At 42.6% G+C, this 19,892-nt stretch overlaps 1 protein-coding gene across 1 annotated transcript; it reads right to left on the reverse strand.

Moving 5' to 3' along the window:
- Positions 1-304: 304 nt before the first annotated feature.
- On the reverse strand, positions 305-19,684 carry C8B (complement C8 beta chain). Its single transcript, XM_042806007.1, has 12 exons — positions 19,626-19,684; positions 19,052-19,202; positions 17,833-17,974; positions 16,737-16,878; positions 14,406-14,538; positions 13,339-13,536; positions 10,992-11,232; positions 8,747-8,875; positions 7,811-7,974; positions 5,372-5,525; positions 4,063-4,131; positions 305-2,654 (listed from the first exon to the last, which is right to left on the reverse strand). The coding sequence occupies exons 1-12, from the start codon at positions 19,682-19,684 to the stop codon at positions 2,503-2,505; spliced, it is 1,734 nt and encodes a 577-aa protein (XP_042661941.1). The 3' UTR covers positions 305-2,502.
- Between the last annotated feature and the right edge of the window lie 208 nt (positions 19,685-19,892).

Raw genomic sequence — 19,892 nt, forward strand, 5'->3', positions numbered from 1 at the left:
AAAAGATAGTAGCAAAATTTAATGCATACCAAAGTGAAACAATAAAAGCTTCAGCATAGTATTTTTTATTACCATCCAGGTCATAATAAATCATTAGTTAGTTGAAACAAAGTACAAAATCACAAGGACAAGATAAAGTTATGTTCTTTATTGGAGGCTTCTAAGCCTATATAGGCTCAGTATTCAACTACTACTGAAATCATACTTCAGGTAGGCTATCCTGCTGATCTTAAAGATTGTCAAATCTCTCTCCCTCCCCGCCCCCCCCCCCCCCCCCAAAAAAAAAAAAACACAACCCAAAAAACCAAACAAAAAAAACAAATATCCAAACCAAGGCACCGCCACTTCAGAAAAATCTGGGCTTTTCTGATCTGGGAACAACAGTCCAAATTCAGGTTGCTACATTTGGCTCTGCTTGCTGCAGCAGTGGATAGATGCACCGTGGCTATGTGTCAGAGTGCTTACTCCAGTTTGATGGTCAGGAAAGGTGGTCAAAATCACAAAAGCCACTCGACTCATCTGAGAAAGTTCCCTAATCAGATTACATTGATGCTTCTCAAGAAGGGCAGGCAACCACACTGCAGTATGTGTCCTCACAGGCACCCATTAACCATGATTAGGGTCCTCTGCTGCAAAGCTTCTCCAGTGTTCCTTTAAAAACTTTGAAGAATATCATACTTCACATAAGCAGTGACCTCATTGACCGTGACCTGTAATGAATCTCTTGGCAAATTTCTATCACACAAAAGATATCACAGTTGTACAGTGGATAACGGATATGTTTTGGGTTGGCAGCTCAATTACGAAGCCCATAATGAGTACAGAGCACTCTTCTTTTACATATGCAATGTGCTCTTTCTTTCTCAAAGCTGTCACAAAAAACTTGTCGATAAGTGTGGAGGCGGCATGAGGGCTACAACTAAATGCATGTTCCATTGTTCAGATGTCAGAGAGCCTGAGTTGTTCTTACAAGAATTACATTTAGACAACGTCAGTCTGAAAGGAGAGAAACTGGTGATACCAACCCATCATCACCATCATTGCTGAAAAACCCTTGGAAGAGTGTTTGACCTTGCAGATGATAGAAGACTCACAACACTTATGAACAACTTTGCACTGGTGGAATCATTTTCCTGGAGCAAAGCTATTGCTGGCTATTTTACAGCATGCCCCACCAAATGTCTTTGCAAAAATCATTAATCACCAACAAAGCTGTAGGAGGCAAGTCCCTGAACAACCCAGGCTCAGGTCAGTCATGAAACAGTGCACAGTATTACAAGTTCCTTTTTCGTTTGACCCAGATTGCGATGCATGGCTCCATGGACAGTAACCAAGGGCAAATCATTCACTTTGCTTTGCCTCTTTTCATAGCAAACTCTCTCCATCTCAAATGTCCTAATCTGAGTGGAGTAGCAATGCAGCTGCTGACATACAGGCTTTCACGGGATCAAACGGATGAACCAGAGCCCGGTTGGGGCAGAGGCAACTCCTAAGGGCAGAAGATCTCAGTGGATGTGCAAAGATGTTTGTTCCAAAATGTTCCATTTATTCTACCCATGACAGAAAAGCTGCCTGCTCCAGTGGGGGGTCCTGGCATCCTGGAGTGACAGCCCCTAGTCAGGGTGCAGCCCCTCCTGCAAGTGTAGCCATCTCTCCCACTTTTCAACATCCCCAAGAGCAGAAGGAGCAGCAGCTGCCTTCCAGTTCCCCATCCCAGTAGCATCTCTCTGTCTTCTCCTCTTCTTCCCAAGGAACCAGAGCATCAGTGTATCTGAGCATCCCGGGGTGTATCTGATACTCTCCATGTATCTGTTCTACTTCAGAAACTGACAGGAGGAAGCTCATTGCTGCAGTAGAACTGCTATACAGTCTAACAATGCTTTGGTGTCACCAGACTGTTCTTCACAATTCAGTTTTCACTCCTTCAAGACAATTTCTAATACAACAGACAATTTAAGTTAAATAAAATAAATTGGGAAACTGGAGTAGCAAGGCACAGTGGCTTTAAATGTCACATTAGATACTATTTTGTTCATTGAGATTTAGACTTTAATGTGCTGTATTTTGCTCCACATGAAACAGCTGACTTCATAGCAGCTGCATATTAGCGCACATTCTGATGCACGTAAGATCAGTCTTTTCTTATCTCAAAGCAACCTTCAAAAACAAGACAGTAAAATTTAAAATCATGCAGCTACCAAACAAGGCAGGAGATAAAGCTTGTCTCAGCCTGTTGCAATAAAGACAGAGAGAAGTCAAAATATTAAGAACAGTAAGCACATTGAATCAAATGGGACAACTGCAAAGCACGTCCAAAGGTGTGATTCAGAACACACACCCAGCTTCCAGTGCCTTCAGAAATGCTCCCAACTTCAATGCACTAGGATGAGAATGCACTCATGGAAGCAGAGCAAAGCCAACTGAGCAAGCCAGTCAGGTAACATCTTCCCACTCAGTTTGCAAATTGTTCATCAGTTTTGTGTAAATTCCTAATGACTCCCTCTAGCAAGGAACTGTCTCAGCATCTGGCCCTGAGCATGATGAACCACCGTTTTGTGGGGCAGGGTTGTTGCACTGTCGTCTCCTTGTTCGTTGACCTCCCAAACATGGAGACCAGCTGGCCCAGCAACCCCAGTTGCCATTAATAGCAGCATCTGGAAAAAAAAACCCAAAGCCAGAAAGGACTGTCAGAATAAAACAGCTCTTTCCATGGGAAGAGCTTTCATGAATCATATTTAAATACAAACAGCTCTACCTCTGACCACAACAGTAACAATATATTTGAGTCATAAACAATGAGTGTTTGTTTTAAAGATGCTAATTCTCTGTTCAGCATTTCTGGTGTTTGCTCAAACTACAATTTATACAGCAAGGACAAGAAAAAAAACCCAATCAATTAGCTTTGTATTTACTTGCAGGATGTTTCTCTCTCTGACTTAGTCCAAGACTAGGTAAGAAACACAGCAACTAAACTCGTGTCAGCTCCATTTTGAGGTGCTAGAGGAAATGTTCACGCGTTCTTCTTCAATGAACAACAGCTTGAATATTCAGCTTTCTATCCATTGCTTTTTCTATTACACTGTTTCTTCTGGACTCTGAGCATGTGAGTGACATAAATTCAAAATCCTGAGAATCATGGAGCTGAACCCAGAGGCAACACATAAAAGGAGGAAAGGGGAGTAAGAAAGCTAGCTACATGTTGACAAGTGGATGGATGTGAGTCTTTGGGAGGGTCGGATGTGATTACACGTGTGGTAAGCAGACTGGAACAAGGTGTAAGTGACTCCACGGTTTAAGGTGCCATGGACTTCCTTAGAAACACCTACAAAATTGACCCTCTGCTCGGTGAAATCTTGGCTTAAAATGTATTTCAGCCTGGATTAGTTAGGACACAGTCATGCAGAAGGAGAACTGGATAAAAAACTGTAAACAAAGCTCAGTGATAAATGCAGTGCATCAAATTGTGGGATGGTGCCAGAGCTCTGGCTGCCTGTGGTCTGGTATTATTTAGCATCTAAATTAACGAGCTGGAAGAAGTAAACAAAATTATTAAATTCACAGATCACCCTAAATTAGGAGTTAAGAACATCAGTCAGGAGACAGCAGCGACATAAAGTGACCAAGAAGCATTAGTAAATGCTTCAAAACAACATAATAAGATTTTAAGATTAAAACGCATGGTAGCATATCTGAGGGAAAACAGTTTGCAACATACTGGCTGTATCAAAGGGAGAAACTTAGGGAACAGAGCTGTTGGAGGAGACCCGAGGCTTGCCACGGATTGTAAATTAGGTAGGAGTTTGTATTTTGATACAATTGCAAGGCGTGTTTATGCAGCTTTGAGCTGCAAAATAAAGCCACCTCCTCGTGAGTGCAAAGGAATTTAGAAGAGGGCAGGCCAAGTGTGTCTGTCACCTTTGCAAGGCCCTAACCCCCCGTGCATCGGGCTGGGCAGAGCGGGGACAGCCAGCGCCGGGCGTCACTTCCCACCCATCAGCTGCCATCCCCAGACACCCCTAAATACAGCTGGGACTGTCTCCTCGGATTTGGGGTGCCTCTTACCTTTCCTCTCGCTGATCTCACAGGCAGTGCCGCTGTAGCCAAGGGGACATAAGCATTCACACTCAGTTCCTGAAAGTGGGCAGAGATGGTGGGATTAGAAACTTCAAGTCACATTTCCCTGCAGACACCCATTTCTTTTCAGTGCTTTATCTTCTGGAAGGAAGGGACAGCGGGTGAAATGGTATCTGCATTTTTCTTTGCTGGTGAAAGTATAAAACAGCGATAAAGCAGGGGAGCTGTGACTACCCTGCCGCCCCTCTCGCCTCCCCAGCCACTTGATCCTGTCACTGCACTGCGGCTACACCGGTGCAGTAATTCAGCGAGCCAGGGTACCACACAGTCCCCTGCTCCTCTCTGAAAGAGATATCTTGGTAGAGCTGTGAGAGAGAAAACTGCAGCATCGGGTATGAGCACCCAGCTTGGCTTTGTGGCAGAGGAAAAGTCCACGTAACCCTGCTCTGGGCTGCGGCGTGCATCCCACTTAGGAAAATAAATGGTCATTTAAAACCTCTTGTTGAGAAGATCCTAAATGAAACGTTAACCTGACTCAGTTCCTAAAAAGTTATTTAAACAAAGGTAATCATAAGACGAATCCTTTAAGTGTTACAATCAACTAGCTGGTATCTGAAGTGATCATTTCTGCATTAGATACATTTAGAAGATAACGATTCTCATCAGGACTTTTGCAGATGCAGATTGGAATTAAGCACTTAACAAAATGGTCCCTTTGTTAGAAGCTCTCATCACATCATATATCTCTGTTTAGGCAGTGCAGTTTTCATTCAATCTGATTATTTTTCCCCTTCATTTTTAAATCACAGCCTGCTTACAAAGGAAGACAGCTTCTATTAGAAATGGGGGGAGGTGATGGTGATAACTGTGCTTGGCACTTACATGGTGCTTTTCATCTTCAAAACACTTTTACAAACACTAATTAATGCTGAGACAGTAGTCACTTCTCTAGGAGGATGGAAGAAACCTTAAATGCAAAGGAGGAGACTGAAAGATGTCAAGTTGTTTTTTTTTTTTTTTTTAATGCATAATTGAAAAGGAACAAATTCCTCCACAAAACTGATACAGATGGTCACTCCCATTAAAAAGACACATCCCTTGACTTCACTGTCTTTACATACCAGTGGCACCCTACAAATAGACCAACTCATAAAAAAAAAATAAAAATTGACTACTTGAAAAAGAAATGCCAGGAGAAACTAAAGATCAGATTACTCGCCAAGCTTCCTCACTCCCCACAAATTCCCAGCTCATTTCTCTAAAGAGGGTAGAGAGGAGGTGTAGAAAACTTTCTTACCCTGCAGAAAGGGGATGCCATTGCCGCGGCACGGAGCACAGTGACAAGAACTGGTCTCCAGCTGAAACTCATCAAGAGCCCGTCGCAGATTTTCTTTTATTGTGATTGCATTAGCAAAGTCAGTTGGAGTCACCAGCTGATACAGTGGTTCTGCCTAAAGGGAGGGAACAAACGGCATTTGTTTCCAAGTTCAAGATGGTGCGAGCATCACAGGGTTCAGTGGTGGCAGAGCTGGAGGGGGAAATGAAGGCCTTGTGGTACAGGCTCCAGGTTTGGCATCAGTATTTCCCTAAACCTCGTGAACAATAAGGCAGCGATGTCAGGAATACTTACAGGGACTCTCCCCTTGGTTTACAACACCAAAGCAGTTGCAAATGCATAACAAAATACAAGTCATACCGTTGGTTGACAAACGAGCATAGTGTCACAGAAGTTTAATTAAATCATTTCTCATCCATTTTCCTGATACTGACATTGTTAGAATTCAGAGTTGCTTAAACTTATGTTCCCTGAGTGCTCTCTTAGTCTGATTTAAAAAAGGTCCCCTAAAAACTCACCCACGAAATCCTCCTTCATTCCTCCTACAGCCACACAGCACAGCCAGAGGCACATGGTCACTGGCACTCAAATTTGCACTTTCACCTTAAGCACTTCTGCATTTCAAGGCTGATTTCTCTCTTTATGAAGCCAAGATAAGGGTTTCTACTCTCTTCAGAAGCGAGAGGATTGTGATCTTCATCTGCAGATGGGGTGGGTGGGAGCAGATAAGGGAGTGCACTCCATGGTGAACGTGCAGTAGGGACCAAGGAGACTTGGACCCACTCATTTACTTTTTTCCTGAGAACAAGGGAAAGGTAAAGTGTGGTCTCAATACTGCCAGTCACCCACTAATGCCAGTGGGACAACATTGGCACGTGTCATCAGGGGATCCACCCCAAATTCCCATCTTGCTATAGAGATGCCTGCCATACAGGTCATGGCAATACAGTAAGCATGAAAGATCACACTACTGCTATCAGAGGCTCAAGCTACAAGACATAGAAGAATGTTTCAATAAAAAAATGCTCATTTCCTGCTGCTGTACATTTACTCTTCATCAATTATCTGTGATCCATACTTTGCTTTTTGAATTCAGTTCATACAAATGAGGAAACACACTAAGAGTGACCTGCCAAGTCCCTTCAGCAGATGATTTATGAACTGATTTGCTTTAGTTTTCCTTAACTAAGCATTCTTGTGCTGACATTTAGTCACACTCTGCTGGTACTTTTGATCTTCAAGCCCCACAGGGATATCAGTATGGAAATTAAGGTTTATAGATACCAAATCCAAATTACATCCATCTGGGTTTTTTCACTGGGCAGCCAGGTCACTGATGCTAGGCAAGACAAAGAACATCACAGTTTCTTGCAGGAGAATTTTCTTTACATGAGATCTAGTGCAGAGTGTTGCATTTCTGTTGTCTCCTGCCCAGAGACCTCCCAGCACATATCTGGAAGGTCAATCCATAGCGCACAAGGGGCTGCAGCAAGTGCAGAACAGGCACTGGCTGTATTTCCAAATTACTGATTTTTGCTTTGCTTTACATTTTTTTTAGAATTCACCTCTTTTTTTTTTTTTTTTTTTAATGAAGTCAGATTTTTCAATGAGAACAAAATATCTTTCAAATATATAAATACTTTTGCCTAAAATTAAATTTTATAATAAAAAACAGTTACACAATAATAAAATCAACTTCTACCACTACCAGTCTAAACTCCTGTTTAAAAGGATCTTCTCTTGCACCTTTGTACTGTTCACTCGGAGTGAACTTATTTTGATATTAAAAATGATGAGGCAGAATTGCTACATACTTTTGCTCGGTTTTTACTTTTACAGTGCCTTGCATTTCTAAAACTCTTCAGGATCAAAAAACCCTGACACTTCAAAATCTAACTCATATTTTTAAGGTTTACCTAAGCTGCACAAACACGCAGGCATGTATGGTGAACTACTTGACCTTCTGAACCAGGGAGAATTGTTGCTAAATACTCACTTGTGCTTACAGAAGACAGGAGAAATTTCAAGAAAAAAAAAAGTCCTTATAAGATACATGCTTCCAGATATATTTTTGATAAGTGATACACTGGTAAAACAGAAGGTCGATTGTCTGATCTCCTTGGTAGGCAGCAAGCGATCACATCTGCACAGCCCAGTTAGAAGGGTTAAAGCTGTTTACTCCATGTACTTCCAACCACCCTCTTTTTAATGCATCACGCCTTTGATTTTCTGAATACCCGGTCTTAGAGAAACTATGCTGCACAATACAGGTTTATTATTTGGCCTAGAAATTTTCCTCTTTAAAAAAAAAAAAAAAAAAAAAAAATCCTATTTATTTAAACACAGAGTTCTCCAAGGTGTTCAGCTAAGTCACGCTGAAATAAGTGATGGATACAGTACCTTTATCTTTATGATTTCGGGGTTGTACTGTATAGCATCTCCCCATTCCTGCATGAGTGCAGCCGTTGGCAGGTCTTTGTAAGCCAGCGTGGTAATGTGTTCGCTTGCTCCGCCACGGACAAGAACGATGAAATCTTCCACATACTGTTTTTTGGAGGTGCCGTCTGCAAAAATGCATTCAGAAAGTGGCCAACTCTGCTCAGGTATGTCTTTGTGGATTGCAGTTGAGATACAAGTTAACAGCAAAACACCCTTGGAGATGACCCATCCCACTGAGAGGGCAAAGGAAGAAGGCCACTAATGTTTCACACCAGGAATCTGGTTTCCTATGCTGCATGTCCTGTGCCCCTCCTTCTTCTTTGCAGCAACACCCCCATCCTCCTCTCCTGCATCCTAAATCTCTCCCTATTTCCCCCCCTAAATTTTTTCCCTATGGTTATAAGCTTGCAGGTCCTTCCAGAGCCCGATGCTCACCACCATGAATATTGCCTGTTCTTCTCCGCACATCTTCTAGGTGTACCCTCCTCCCACTGCAACACCCGCAGCTTCCCATATGTCCCCTGAGGCTCCACCAACACCATTACCTCCCTGCTTTCCCCATTTGGGCTTTTTTGGGTGCAAAAAGCAGCATGCTGGGCTGCTTTGCTGAGAGATGGGTAGATCACTAACATAGCACCAGCCAGGTGGGTAGTGGTTGATCTGTCCCTGCTTTTCCCTGGGACACTGAGCAGATATTTCTTCTCTACTCAGCAAATAAAATCTTGCAAAAAAACAAGCTTTGAGACATCTACACCTCTGTTAAGCTTGGTTGGGGTTAGCCAGCAGAATCAAAAGCTGGAGGGAGTGGGGAAATATTTCAGGCAGGCAAGATCACAAAATTTTCTTTTCACTATGACAAAAGCTAGAAATTAAATGGCAGAAGTGTTTCATGCTTACCTCCAATCTCTTTTAAAAGGGATTTACAGCCAGCTTCATTTATTCCAAGCTTCAGATAGACACCATCAATATTTGCACCAATGTTAAAGCCATGCTGTGCACATTTCTGGACATCATTCAGAGAATAACCTTAAATAGACACCAAAAATTTGTAGGGTTTTAATACAACTGTTTGTTGGTTTATGTCCACATACACAGAAAATGGGAGCTGATAAATATTCCTCTTTTGGGAAAAAAGGAGATAAGGTGAAGGAACCTTTTTTGGGATATTTAACAGTTCTGTATGAAATAAAATTAAATCTCTACATTTTACAGGACTCTGAAACCAAGTGTAAATGCAAGGCAAATGATGGAAAAGGAGGATTTTAATTACCAACTCAGCTGTACTGGGTTATGCAGAGCTGCGATGGGTGGGAGCCTGGCCTGTGACTTAAACGCCAAGTGTCTTTGATAAAGGACTACCCACCACCCGTTCCCATCATCAGGAGCCAGGCTTTTTAAAAGTAACAGATAAAGTAGATTTTCATCCCTTTGCTAGCTCACATGCCCAATTCTCTACTTCCAGAAGAGCCTTAATTGTTTCATGGAAGTTTCTCCATGAAGCTCTACTGTAATTCTTTTCCTGGCATATAAGAATTTGCCCTAAAAATCTGCAAAGTCCTTCTCCAAACTCCTTGCCGTCCTGACAGTCAAAAATATTTAAGCAGTTATCACAGTGAAACACCAGATATTACAGTAAAGAATCTCTTTTCTTTCTCTACTTTTTTTTTGTTGTAATCCCCTACATTTCCATGAACTCTACTTTTTTGGATAAACTCCTGTCGTGATGATACAAATGTTTACATAAGCTTATAATGCAAGTATCTCCATATGGCTGTCCTGTTCTTATGCTCTTCTCATACATCTGATATTGGCCAGTTTCTAGATCAGAAAAGAGGGTGCACTGAGTTTTGGGTTGATGCAGGATGGCCCCTATTAATGTTCATAGTCCATATGCACCTGAAGACAGGAACTACTATTTTATGACAACCTTGTACAGCACAATTCAGAACTCTCTCCTGCCGTCTTTCCCACAGAAAGTGTCAAATCATGAATCACAGACACATCTGGCACATTGGATTATACGTGAGAGCAGTGCAAGTACCAATCATGAGACATGGCGTGTGATATTAGATCTGCAAAAGAAGACTTGATTTCCAACACAGACAGTACAGACATAATGATGGATTTGAAGGGAAAAACCTGAATTCTCTGACTGGACCTACCAAACTCCAGTCGAGAATTTACAGCCCAGCTCAGCACTGGAGATAGCGTGAAAATGTTGATACTACTGCAGGATCCTGATCTAGGTCAGCAGACACTGACAGGCATCATTTCAATGCTAACAATAATAAACATTAGTTCAAAGAAATGTGGCTTGTGATGGGCCTGCACCAACAGCTGAGAAATTGGGCAGTGCTAATGTTTTGAATATCTGAAATCTGAGTCTAAATCCTGTCCCTCCAGGCGTTATCTGCCTACAGGATAAGCAACTTCCTAGATGGCAGAAGAGCAAACAGACTGAGCATCACACACAGCAGAGTCCACTAAATGCTTTTGCAAATAGACAGCAAAGGCAGTTACTCACTCCCATGCCAATGAATAAATAAGAGAGTGCAGCTATTGATTAATGTCACACGGCTCGCTCTATCCTACACAACAATCATAATTTCTCACAAAAAAGGAAGCTAGAGCCAAAGAGCAAGAGCAATGTCAGGCACAAGAGTCACCCAGCAAATTATTTACTGTTTCCTACATGCTGGAAAAGCTCTTGAGGCTAAAGGTGTTTCAAAACTGTCATTTGAAAGGCAATGGAAAAAGGACTTAGGTGAAGGTTTTCAAAGCTAACAAAAGCGTTAAGCTACATGATCCTCATTCATCTCAACGTCTTGTCAGCCTCCAAAATGTGTCATCTAAAATACTTGCTACAGGGGCCTTTGTTGTAAACTGGCAGCACCCACAGCTTGAGAGCTGGATGAAGCCCGTGATGCTGAGCATGCTTTGAAAACCAGGCTCTTTATTCACTGCCATAAAGCACTTCTAGTGCCCTATTTCCCGCAGGCTGTCTTTGAGATGTTGCTGTCTCCTTCTTCCACCATCACTCATTTCTGACCTCAGACCTGAACCATCACTGAGTGCCTGCAGAGGGGTTTTCCCACCGAAAACCTGGCCCCAATGCTTTTTCACAACCATGAGATGCACGTACCTGCCTTCTGCAGCTCATTGCTGTTCAGGACTAAAGTATATTCGTAGATGCCACCGACGGTAGCCTCCGTGATGTAATGGGTCCCGTAGTCTCTGTAGAGCTCTCTGTACTCCCCATAGCTGTACTCTGACGGGAGCTGATGGAGTCTCTGCAGGAACTCGTAATGCAGCATCAGGGCTCGGGGCTTCAGTTTATAAATGGCAACAGCCAGCTCAGAACGGGCATGAATGAATTTGCTGGACTACATGAAATGCAGAAACACAAGAGAATCCAGAAGTGAGGGATGTCGTTCTTGTGACAATGTGTAGTTATTTGCTATTAAGCAGTTAACTCTGGTCAGGATTTATCAGTTTAACAGTTTGCAACTGGCAGTCTTTTAATTTAGCAAAGCCAAACCTTTTAGTAGTAAAGTTTCTGAAAATCAGGATTCTGATCGGTATTAGAGAGGAAGGAGGAAAAGGGAGGGACACCCATTACAGGTTAGGTGATGGCTCGGGCCACGACTGGGACATGGGGAAAGGCAGGCTCCAGGCTCTGCTCTGACAGACCCAGGACACAAGCAGCATCCCACGAGACTGTTCTACCCCTAATAACGTTGACCAGTCTTTGCCTTTCACAAGCTCTCACCTGAAAAACTCTGACATCTGAACACATGATGATCTGTATCTGAAATGGTAGTTTTCTGGCTGATCCAAATTAATATCTATATTCCACAGAATATGCTGTTAACAAAACTCAAAGAAGAAAACGCAAACACTCATACACACAAATGTATTTACGTGTCTCTGTGAAGATACGTGCACATGGATAAATATTGTATCTCCCCTTTCTGGCATAAAAGTCAGGAACACAAGAGGTCTTTTGTCATGTTCAAAGGATTTAGTGTCCAGTTGTTTGGGCCAGCAGGATGAAAACATGGTGGAAGGGTTCAATAGAGAACTCTGTAGCTTAAATAATAAAATCAAGACATAGTATTGGGTTCCTTTATGGATATCTACTGAAAATGCTTCTCATATACCTCTGATCTTGTCATGGGAAATGCCTCTTTGCAGGAAGCAAATGCAAGTTTAATAGCAACAAGGAACACTCTGCCATTCCTGACTGCACTTTATACTGAGGGCAGAGACATAGATCAGTGATACTATTAAACCATTGACAAGAGCTAGGTTTGTTTACAGCAATAACAGATGAAAAAAAGAAATCAAATGATGGTGCACACTACCTCACACTGAATCTCATAAAGCAGTCCTAGGAGTTATAGATTAAAGCATCTCCAGCCAGCTTAAAGTGTGCATCAGATCACAGCTGCGACCAAATCCCTGCAGATGAGACTGGAAGTGATTGTGCCATCCATATTTTCTGGTGTGTGTGTCCTGAGCTGGTGAATGATGTAGTTGGCCTATAGATCACATCAGCCAAAGTAAAATGGTACGTGTTAGTCCATAATTAAACCCATGGAAGGCCTGCTAAGTTTTTGTTCTGTGTCATCATCAAGGCTGCCCTACAGTTGAACAGCTTGGCTTCGCTGTTTGCACTGTCATTTACCGAAGTGACAGCTCCTGCCTTGCCGAACCCACCTAAAAGAGGGATGGCCCTTCACATGCGAGATGATATTCTGCAGCGATCACACAGACAATAGCCATTCACACCACAGACTGGTTTCTAGACTGTGTGTACAGGTGCAGAAATTCCCAGAACTGCCGAAAATCCTATTTGCCCATCCTTCACCAAACATTTCTCTATTAGTCGCTATAACTCAGCCGCAGGGCAGAGGGAACTCTGGGCTCCTGGTTCCATTAGCTAAACCCCAATTCTGCCTGCGCAGATTGCTTTGGAGGAGTCGCTAGGTTGGTTGCACCCCCTCACCTCCCACCTCCCAGAATGCTTTGACGTCAGTGGTAAGAACTTTTTAAAGGCTTCCATGGCTGGGGTGCAGCACAGAGACTCTGCTAGTACATCTCCTACTAGTGAGTTCACTGTATGGAGGGGAGGCCGTCTGAACCAGCTTCTTAGTTTAACTTTTTCAAAATTACTTCACTACAAACATCCAAATGTGGATGCCCAGCAAGACCCTGGACAGACTGCACTCAATTGTGTCTGATTTTGGAGGTTAGGCCGTCCAGTTCCTGGCTGATAGGTGAACGGAAAATCTCCTGGGTGCTCTAAACACAAATGAAGGTGTTGTGGCCTTAGTTAACACCTGATCAATGCAAACTGCAAAATCCAATCAGGAGGAAAGATTTCTTTTATCCTAGTCATGGCTGCTGACCCGATGATGAGGATCAAACCAATATACATGCACATACAAATAATGCGTTAGCAGAGAATTAAGTGGAGCCATGCTTACAGTTGAAGAAAACCTTTTCATCCTTTGAAGGAACTTCTTGAACCTGTTGTCATTCGAATTGTAACCAAGTTCAAACACTCCTGGTATTTTAATACCAAAGCTGAAGCTAGTCTGCGAAGCTTTTGCCTTCAGGACAGTGCTTTCATAATTTGAGTAGGAGTCATATTCAGTCATTGTAAATTCATATTTGCCTTTGGTCTAAACAGAAAGCAAAAACAACACGTTTAATTTCCTGCATAGAGATTGTATACCTGAAGCATGGGGAAGGAATACAGATACAAATATACTTGTGAATTAATGCTTGCACTTTGAAGATGAAAAGCCTTGTATAATTGCAAAGCACTATTATTATTAACACTGGTACTTCAAGAATACTTGATTTACAGCAGCAGGAAAGCTACTATCTCCTCCACACTGCAAGGACCTCAGGCTTTTACTTAATATGTCAATCTTATGCAAACGAGGTGAAATCTTAAACACCGACATCAATTAAAGTATGAATTTTAAAAGGAAAAGGTTTCCTAGTGGGCAACACTCAAAAATATCATGCCATGTCATCAAGAACATTAAGGTCAAATATATAATATTTGAAATACAGCTTTGATGCGCTACAGAAATAAGCTTTCACACAAAGCACATGGTGTGCTGCTAAATCCCAGGCTGCTGCCCAAAGACAGCTCTCCCAGCATGGCTCTCAAGACACTTTACAATTCTGTTTAAAATAAACCTCCCCGTGTCCCCTGCGTGGCTTTCAGGCCCTCTTGGACAGATGGCACTGGGAAGGTTAGGCTCAGTTTCTGCAATTACAAGGTCCAAGGGAACATCACCATCTATTTCAGTGCACAAGGATGATATAAGGGGACATGTCCAATTTCATAAAGTGCGTGGGGTATGATGATGTTTTCTAGAAGTAGGGCTAAATTCAGTCTCATTCCATTTGATCTCAATAATTTTGTAATTTTTTATAAATCTAATTTTTTATAGTAATTAAGCTTTATCGGTATTGTGCACTAAATTTGTTGGAATATAGGTATGTATGTTTATTTGCAAACAAATCTGAGACATACCTCTGGTGTATAGCTTTCAACATTATATGGCTTTCTGAATCTTGTGTCCGTGATATAATGGGGAGAACATCCCCCAGCATAGTACCTGTGATCAAGAACTAATCCTTCCAAGTTGTTTGTGAAGATATTTAACCTGTACATGAAGCAAAACAGCAAAATATCATCATCGATTTAGAGGTAAACATCAAATGCCTTGGCTTAGAAAGGCAAAAGATTGCTTTGTTTGGCTGAGGGCTCTTTGTTTCATACCTCTTGTTTTTGAAACCCCAAAAGAAAGTTTTGCCTCTGTCACTGTCTGACCAACCCAGTTGCTCCAGAAAAACCTGACTGACTAACAAAAAAGCAAAAGACAACAGTCAAATTTTGACACTTCAGTGAATATGAAGGGCAATTTTAACCACCCAGCTATGAATGACACCAGAGCATTACCACGACCAGCACTGGCAACTTTTGTAGCCTTTACTGGAACTCTCCGGGAAGAGCAAAGCAAACTGAACCAGACAAACTCCTGCCCCACCAGGTTGCCCACCCCGAGCATCCCCGAATGCTCGCAGTAGTGCAGCAGCATCCAGCAGGATCTTCAAAGATGGGTTTGCCAGCCCATGTGATCAGTCCAGAATAATTTTTAATTGACATTTCTTTGTTCTGGTTTATCAGTCATAACCTTTGCCAGGTTGGTCAAGGACCAACCAGAGGTCAGCAGATGAGAATAAAAACTGTCAGGGAACAAGAATAAAGGTGCTTAAGCAATTGTTCAACTAATCCTTGATATCACTGGGAAGTTTTCCTTTTATTTTAGTGGATGATGGATGGTAATCTTCACCTGTCTGCTCTAAGAAAGGACGTAGCACTGCAACCTTTTTAGATGAGGTGATTAAACCCCAACATTTGCTTTTTCTATTGCTGCTGGTGGGATCTGTTGCAGTATAACCCCTTCTGTTGATCACTGTCAGGACACCCTCACATCACCTTTGTGGCACACAGCTGAGGACATGGCATTCATTTCCACAAACTCATGCACAAATAGTCATTAGATGAAACTTCACCAAAAAAAAGATGAATTGCTAATAGTCCATGTCGTGTTCTTATTAGTGTTCCAGGTCTGTTAGATCTGCCTATCCTTATTTTGGAGAGAGGCTTGTATGCTAAAGACTCTGAAGCTGTAAAGTATTAACTCTAATTTTAGAACAACCTGAAAAGAATGGAAGTCCACTAAACGCAAATTACTGAGCTATTGTAGCTTCAAAGAGATGAGAAGCACTCTTCTATAGTTGTCCAACATTATTTTTAATTTTGATTAAACTCAGAAGTACAAAGCATTAGCAATGACATGTGCAGAAGCCATATCTCCAGAGAATAAGGAGAAATCAGAATTTTCTCCTTGCAATATGATTTTTTCTTTTTTTCTTTTTTTTTTTTTTTAATGTAAAAAGCATTTTTTTCCTGCAGAATGAGAAAATATTTTTTTCACATAGTCCAATCTTACAGAAATTTACCCCAGTCTTAGCCTGTAAAAGCTGGACCAGTTCAGGCTTGAATTTTAATCCCCATGAGGTTGTAGCTTGCTAAAATGCAGGTTAGTCCTACCCCACTCACACAAAGGACACAAATTCCACCATCTCTCACTGTCATGGAAGAAATATAAGAAATTTTGACACATACACCCTCTCCACTCCCCACTTCCCCCCCAATACACTGTGCAAAAATACAAATTCATAGTCAGGTTCAGATTTTAGGCAACCCCAGATACTGATTTAAGTCACTCTATAAAGAATTAATAACATTATCATCAGATTTTAACAAACCTTCCTTTGCTTTTATTTCAAAAGCACGGTTTGAAGTAGTCTCCCAGTTCTGAAAGGCTAGGACATTCCTGCTCCCTACAGATTGAATTAGGCCAAAGTCTAAATTTACTCAGATCTGTGCAAAACAACTGGATTATCGAAACTCTCCCACTGATTAATTTAAGTGCAAGTACCTGTAGACATTAGAGAAACGTTTGGTGTTGACACTTTCCTCTTCAGTCACCAAGTTTTGGCAACACAAAGGGCACACACAGGCTCTCGCACAACGTATTTGCAAGCTGAGCTGATGGTCTTCACAGGTTGCACGAGGGACTTTTACTCACCTCATCTCTCTCTGAAAGACTCATGGTGACAATAAGGATTTTCCCAACAGGGTTTGGATCAGGAGCCCAAAGGCTGTCAGATCCCAACCAACTCCTGGATACAGCAATTGCTACAGCTTTTCTCCATTCCACGTTTACTTCTGAAGCCACATAAGATCATTCTTAATCTTAAGTAAGAAAGCATCTCATGGTCACTGACTTACCCTTTTGCCAGATTCTCTATTCCCCAGTATTGCTCCATCTCCTGGTCACATTTTTTAAACACTTTTTTGCAGTTTTTTTCATCTGACTGGTCCCCACAGTCATCATCCCCATTACAAAGCAGCCTCCGTGTAATGCATCTCCCTAGGACACAAGGTGTAAATTACTCATAACCCAATCTATTATCACATACCCTGACTCAGAGTCTAGAAACAAAATAAAAGACTCCTGTAATGTATGGTTCAAATCTAGCTGAAAAATATTTCTTTTCTATCTGCATAGATCACCAAAGTCCATCTGTTCAGTTTTGCTCAAAAATTTCATAATCATAAAATTCCTTGTTCAAACTAGAAAAAAACTCCACCCTAATTACAAGTATAAGACAGAATAGAATTTTTTTGTTGCTGTTGCTGAAATTTTTTAGTTTTGAGAAAACAAACATGCTGGAGCCTGTTCAGCAGACCTTGTATATGGCATTATTTTCTCATCCCTTCCCACGTCCATAATTACTGAGATGTTTTTCAGCCTCACCGAAACAGAAGCCGGGGGGACAGGGATCAGAGCTGCTGCCCTTTGTCCCCTCTCCTGTGCTGAGCTCCCTCCTGCCCCAGCACCCTGCTCCCTGCATACTTCCCTCTCTGCTGCCAGGCTGCAGATGCAAAGCAGAGGCCGATCACATTTTGGATACAGCTAAGTGCTGCCTTGCTTCCACACGGTGTCCCTGACTAATTAGTTGTTGAGAGGGGTGGAGGGAAATGCCATGAGGACCGCCACCATAACCTGCTGGGCTCTTGGGCTGTGTCAGGGATGCCCAGTGCATGTTCTCCTGTTGCTGTCAGATCCACGGGTGCTACAGATTTGACTGATATAACTGGGTTTTAATTTCCTATTTGGAGATTTTAAAGACATACTTTTGACTGACAGATATTGGCTAACAGACAAAATCACTGATGCAAACACAAGACAAGCATGGATGGACCCGGCTCAACTCCTGACGTCTCTTTAGCCCAGAAAACTCTTGCAGAAGCAGAAAGCTCAGAGCAGTGGTGCCAGAGATACCACCCGAGCACCACCACTTCTTACTCTCTAAGTCCTTACCTGTAACTGCACACACAAAACCTTCACATCTAACTTTACTCCTGCAAGGATTAGTTGTAACACAGTCTTCGGTTTCTTTGTCAGTGTAATCACAGGGATCTCCATTGAACTGAGAAGGTTGTTCCAAGCGGGCAAATCTGTACTGTGATTAAATAAAAAATATTGACTCAACTGTACAGAAATTGCAAATTTTATGCTTCCCTAGTTAAAAAACAAACTTTGTGTTGGGGACATCTGATCTAAGAGTACTGTCATATAAAAAAAAAAGTGTCAGCAAATAAGTGTAATGCCGGTAACGTGCCTCATTTCAAAGGCTTCTGATCTGTGATAGTTTTAATTTTACTAAGGAAGGATTGAGGATTGGAAGGGATGAAGGAAAGTTCGCTTTTCTTTGACAGTTTGTTTAAATGAGCCTGACAGGGTAGTGCAGGCATTTGCAAGAGTAAGGAAGGATTCTGTTACATCTCCCCTCTTTCAATTAGCGCTGGTAACAACATCCCTTGTTATTTTCTGTCAGTGTATTTACTTGGCCCTCTGTATCATTAGGGATTTTTTTCCGCCCACAACACTGCTGTGAAGCAGTCAATTACTCCGTCCAATATGTTATCCCTCCTTTTTTTCCCAGCTTTTAAGATTAACTCTTTGATATGAAGCTTCACTCTTCCCAACTCCTGACACTGGTTATTCCTGCTTAAGCCTGGGAATGGCTTCTCCAACTCATTAGCAGAGGTCCCTCTAGCAACGGGGATCTTGCTCTTCATGCTACTGAGATCATTACTTTCATTTCATGGGACTTCTAAAGTAGAAAATGCTTGTTGGCAGACAAGAAAAAGCATCTTAATCCTGAGAGGCACTGAGTGTCTCCAAGTCCCATGGGGGACCATTAGTGGGGGTGGTGCCCTGCACTGTCGCTGGAAGAGGAGGACTGTTGGAGAGAAAGTTCCTGTGAAGTCTGGGCTTCCTGCTTGTTTTTCCACCAGACCTAGGCCTACACAATCTCAGGACAGTGAGGCAGCCTGGAAAGCACTGGAGTTACTGAGGGTGGCAAGCTGAAGAGCTAAAAGCCACCTGAAAGCAAAAGCCCGCAGTCTCACCTGTACATCGCTCTCCTTGTCAGCTCCCGGCTGTTTGCCCAACCCCACGGACAAAAAAGACAAGGCTTGGAGGAGCTCCTGCCTCCTGGTTTCTCGGGCTTCGTGCCCAGACCGCAAACACTCACCCTTTTCTTTTGGCAGGGATCGCACTTGCTCCATGAGGACCAGGCGGAGAGCACGCAGTCACGGGGCTGCAGCAGGTTGCTCACAGACCGGGCACGCCGGCCCTTGGCCACGCTCTCGGCGCCGCTGAGGCTAAGGGACTCCTTTTCACCACTGCATTCAACAGAACGAGAGCTTCAGGGTGTGAAACCACTGAGTGGTGAGGACAGAGCAACTTGGCCTGTACCTGTGCAAAACTGCACGCCGAAGAGAACTAACACTTGTCAGACTTCATAAAATTTTCCAAGCAACCTCTAGATTTCAGTGCTCGTTTCATACTGGCATCGATTCTGTATGAAACTTGACCCACTTTTCAATGCCCAAGAGTAGACCCCGTCCTCTACACCACCATCATGACAATAAATCTGCGAAGCGCTCAGGAGGGGTGACTGCAGGACACATGTTTGATCTAGTCAGCATGGGAAACTCAACCCATGTCCCATCAACCTGCGCTTCATGCCAAGATGTGCAAGCCCTACCAGATAACCTGGCCAAGTGGCCAGCAGTAAAATCTGCACCATCAGCTGCTGCCCTTGCCCCATCTCTGCCTGCTGCTTGCTGTACCGGCAGCACTTTGGTACCTCGCTGCTGTACATGACGAACAGCTCCAAGGTCAGTCACCTCCATGACAAACACCAGTCGCTATGCTAAGGACTGGCATGCACTCAGCATTTTTGAAAACCAGGATTAAGCATCTCCCTTTGCCGAGCAGCCTGTTTTTTCTCAAGCTGGTCAAACCCATTAGTCTTAGACTCTATTCTCTGTTCACAATAGAGAGTCATTAACCCATTAATCCCATTCATC

Source organism: Tyto alba, unplaced genomic scaffold (assembly GCF_018691265.1).
Source record: "Tyto alba isolate M040663 unplaced genomic scaffold, T.alba_DEE_v4.0 Super-Scaffold_1000006, whole genome shotgun sequence".
Taxonomy (NCBI): Eukaryota; Metazoa; Chordata; class Aves; order Strigiformes; family Tytonidae; genus Tyto; species Tyto alba.

Coding starts and splice junctions, on each gene's coding strand:
- C8B (XM_042806007.1), bottom strand. CDS start 19,684: ATGTACAGCAGCGAGGTACCAAAGTGCTGCCGGTACAGCAAGCAGCAG. Junction 13,537..14,405: donor TTGAAAGCTATACACCAGAG/GTATGTCTCAGA, acceptor CTTTCTGTTTAG/ACCAAAGGCAAATATGAATT. Junction 11,233..13,338: donor TGAAAAGGTTTTCTTCAACT/GTAAGCATGGCT, acceptor CATTTCATGTAG/TCCAGCAAATTCATTCATGC.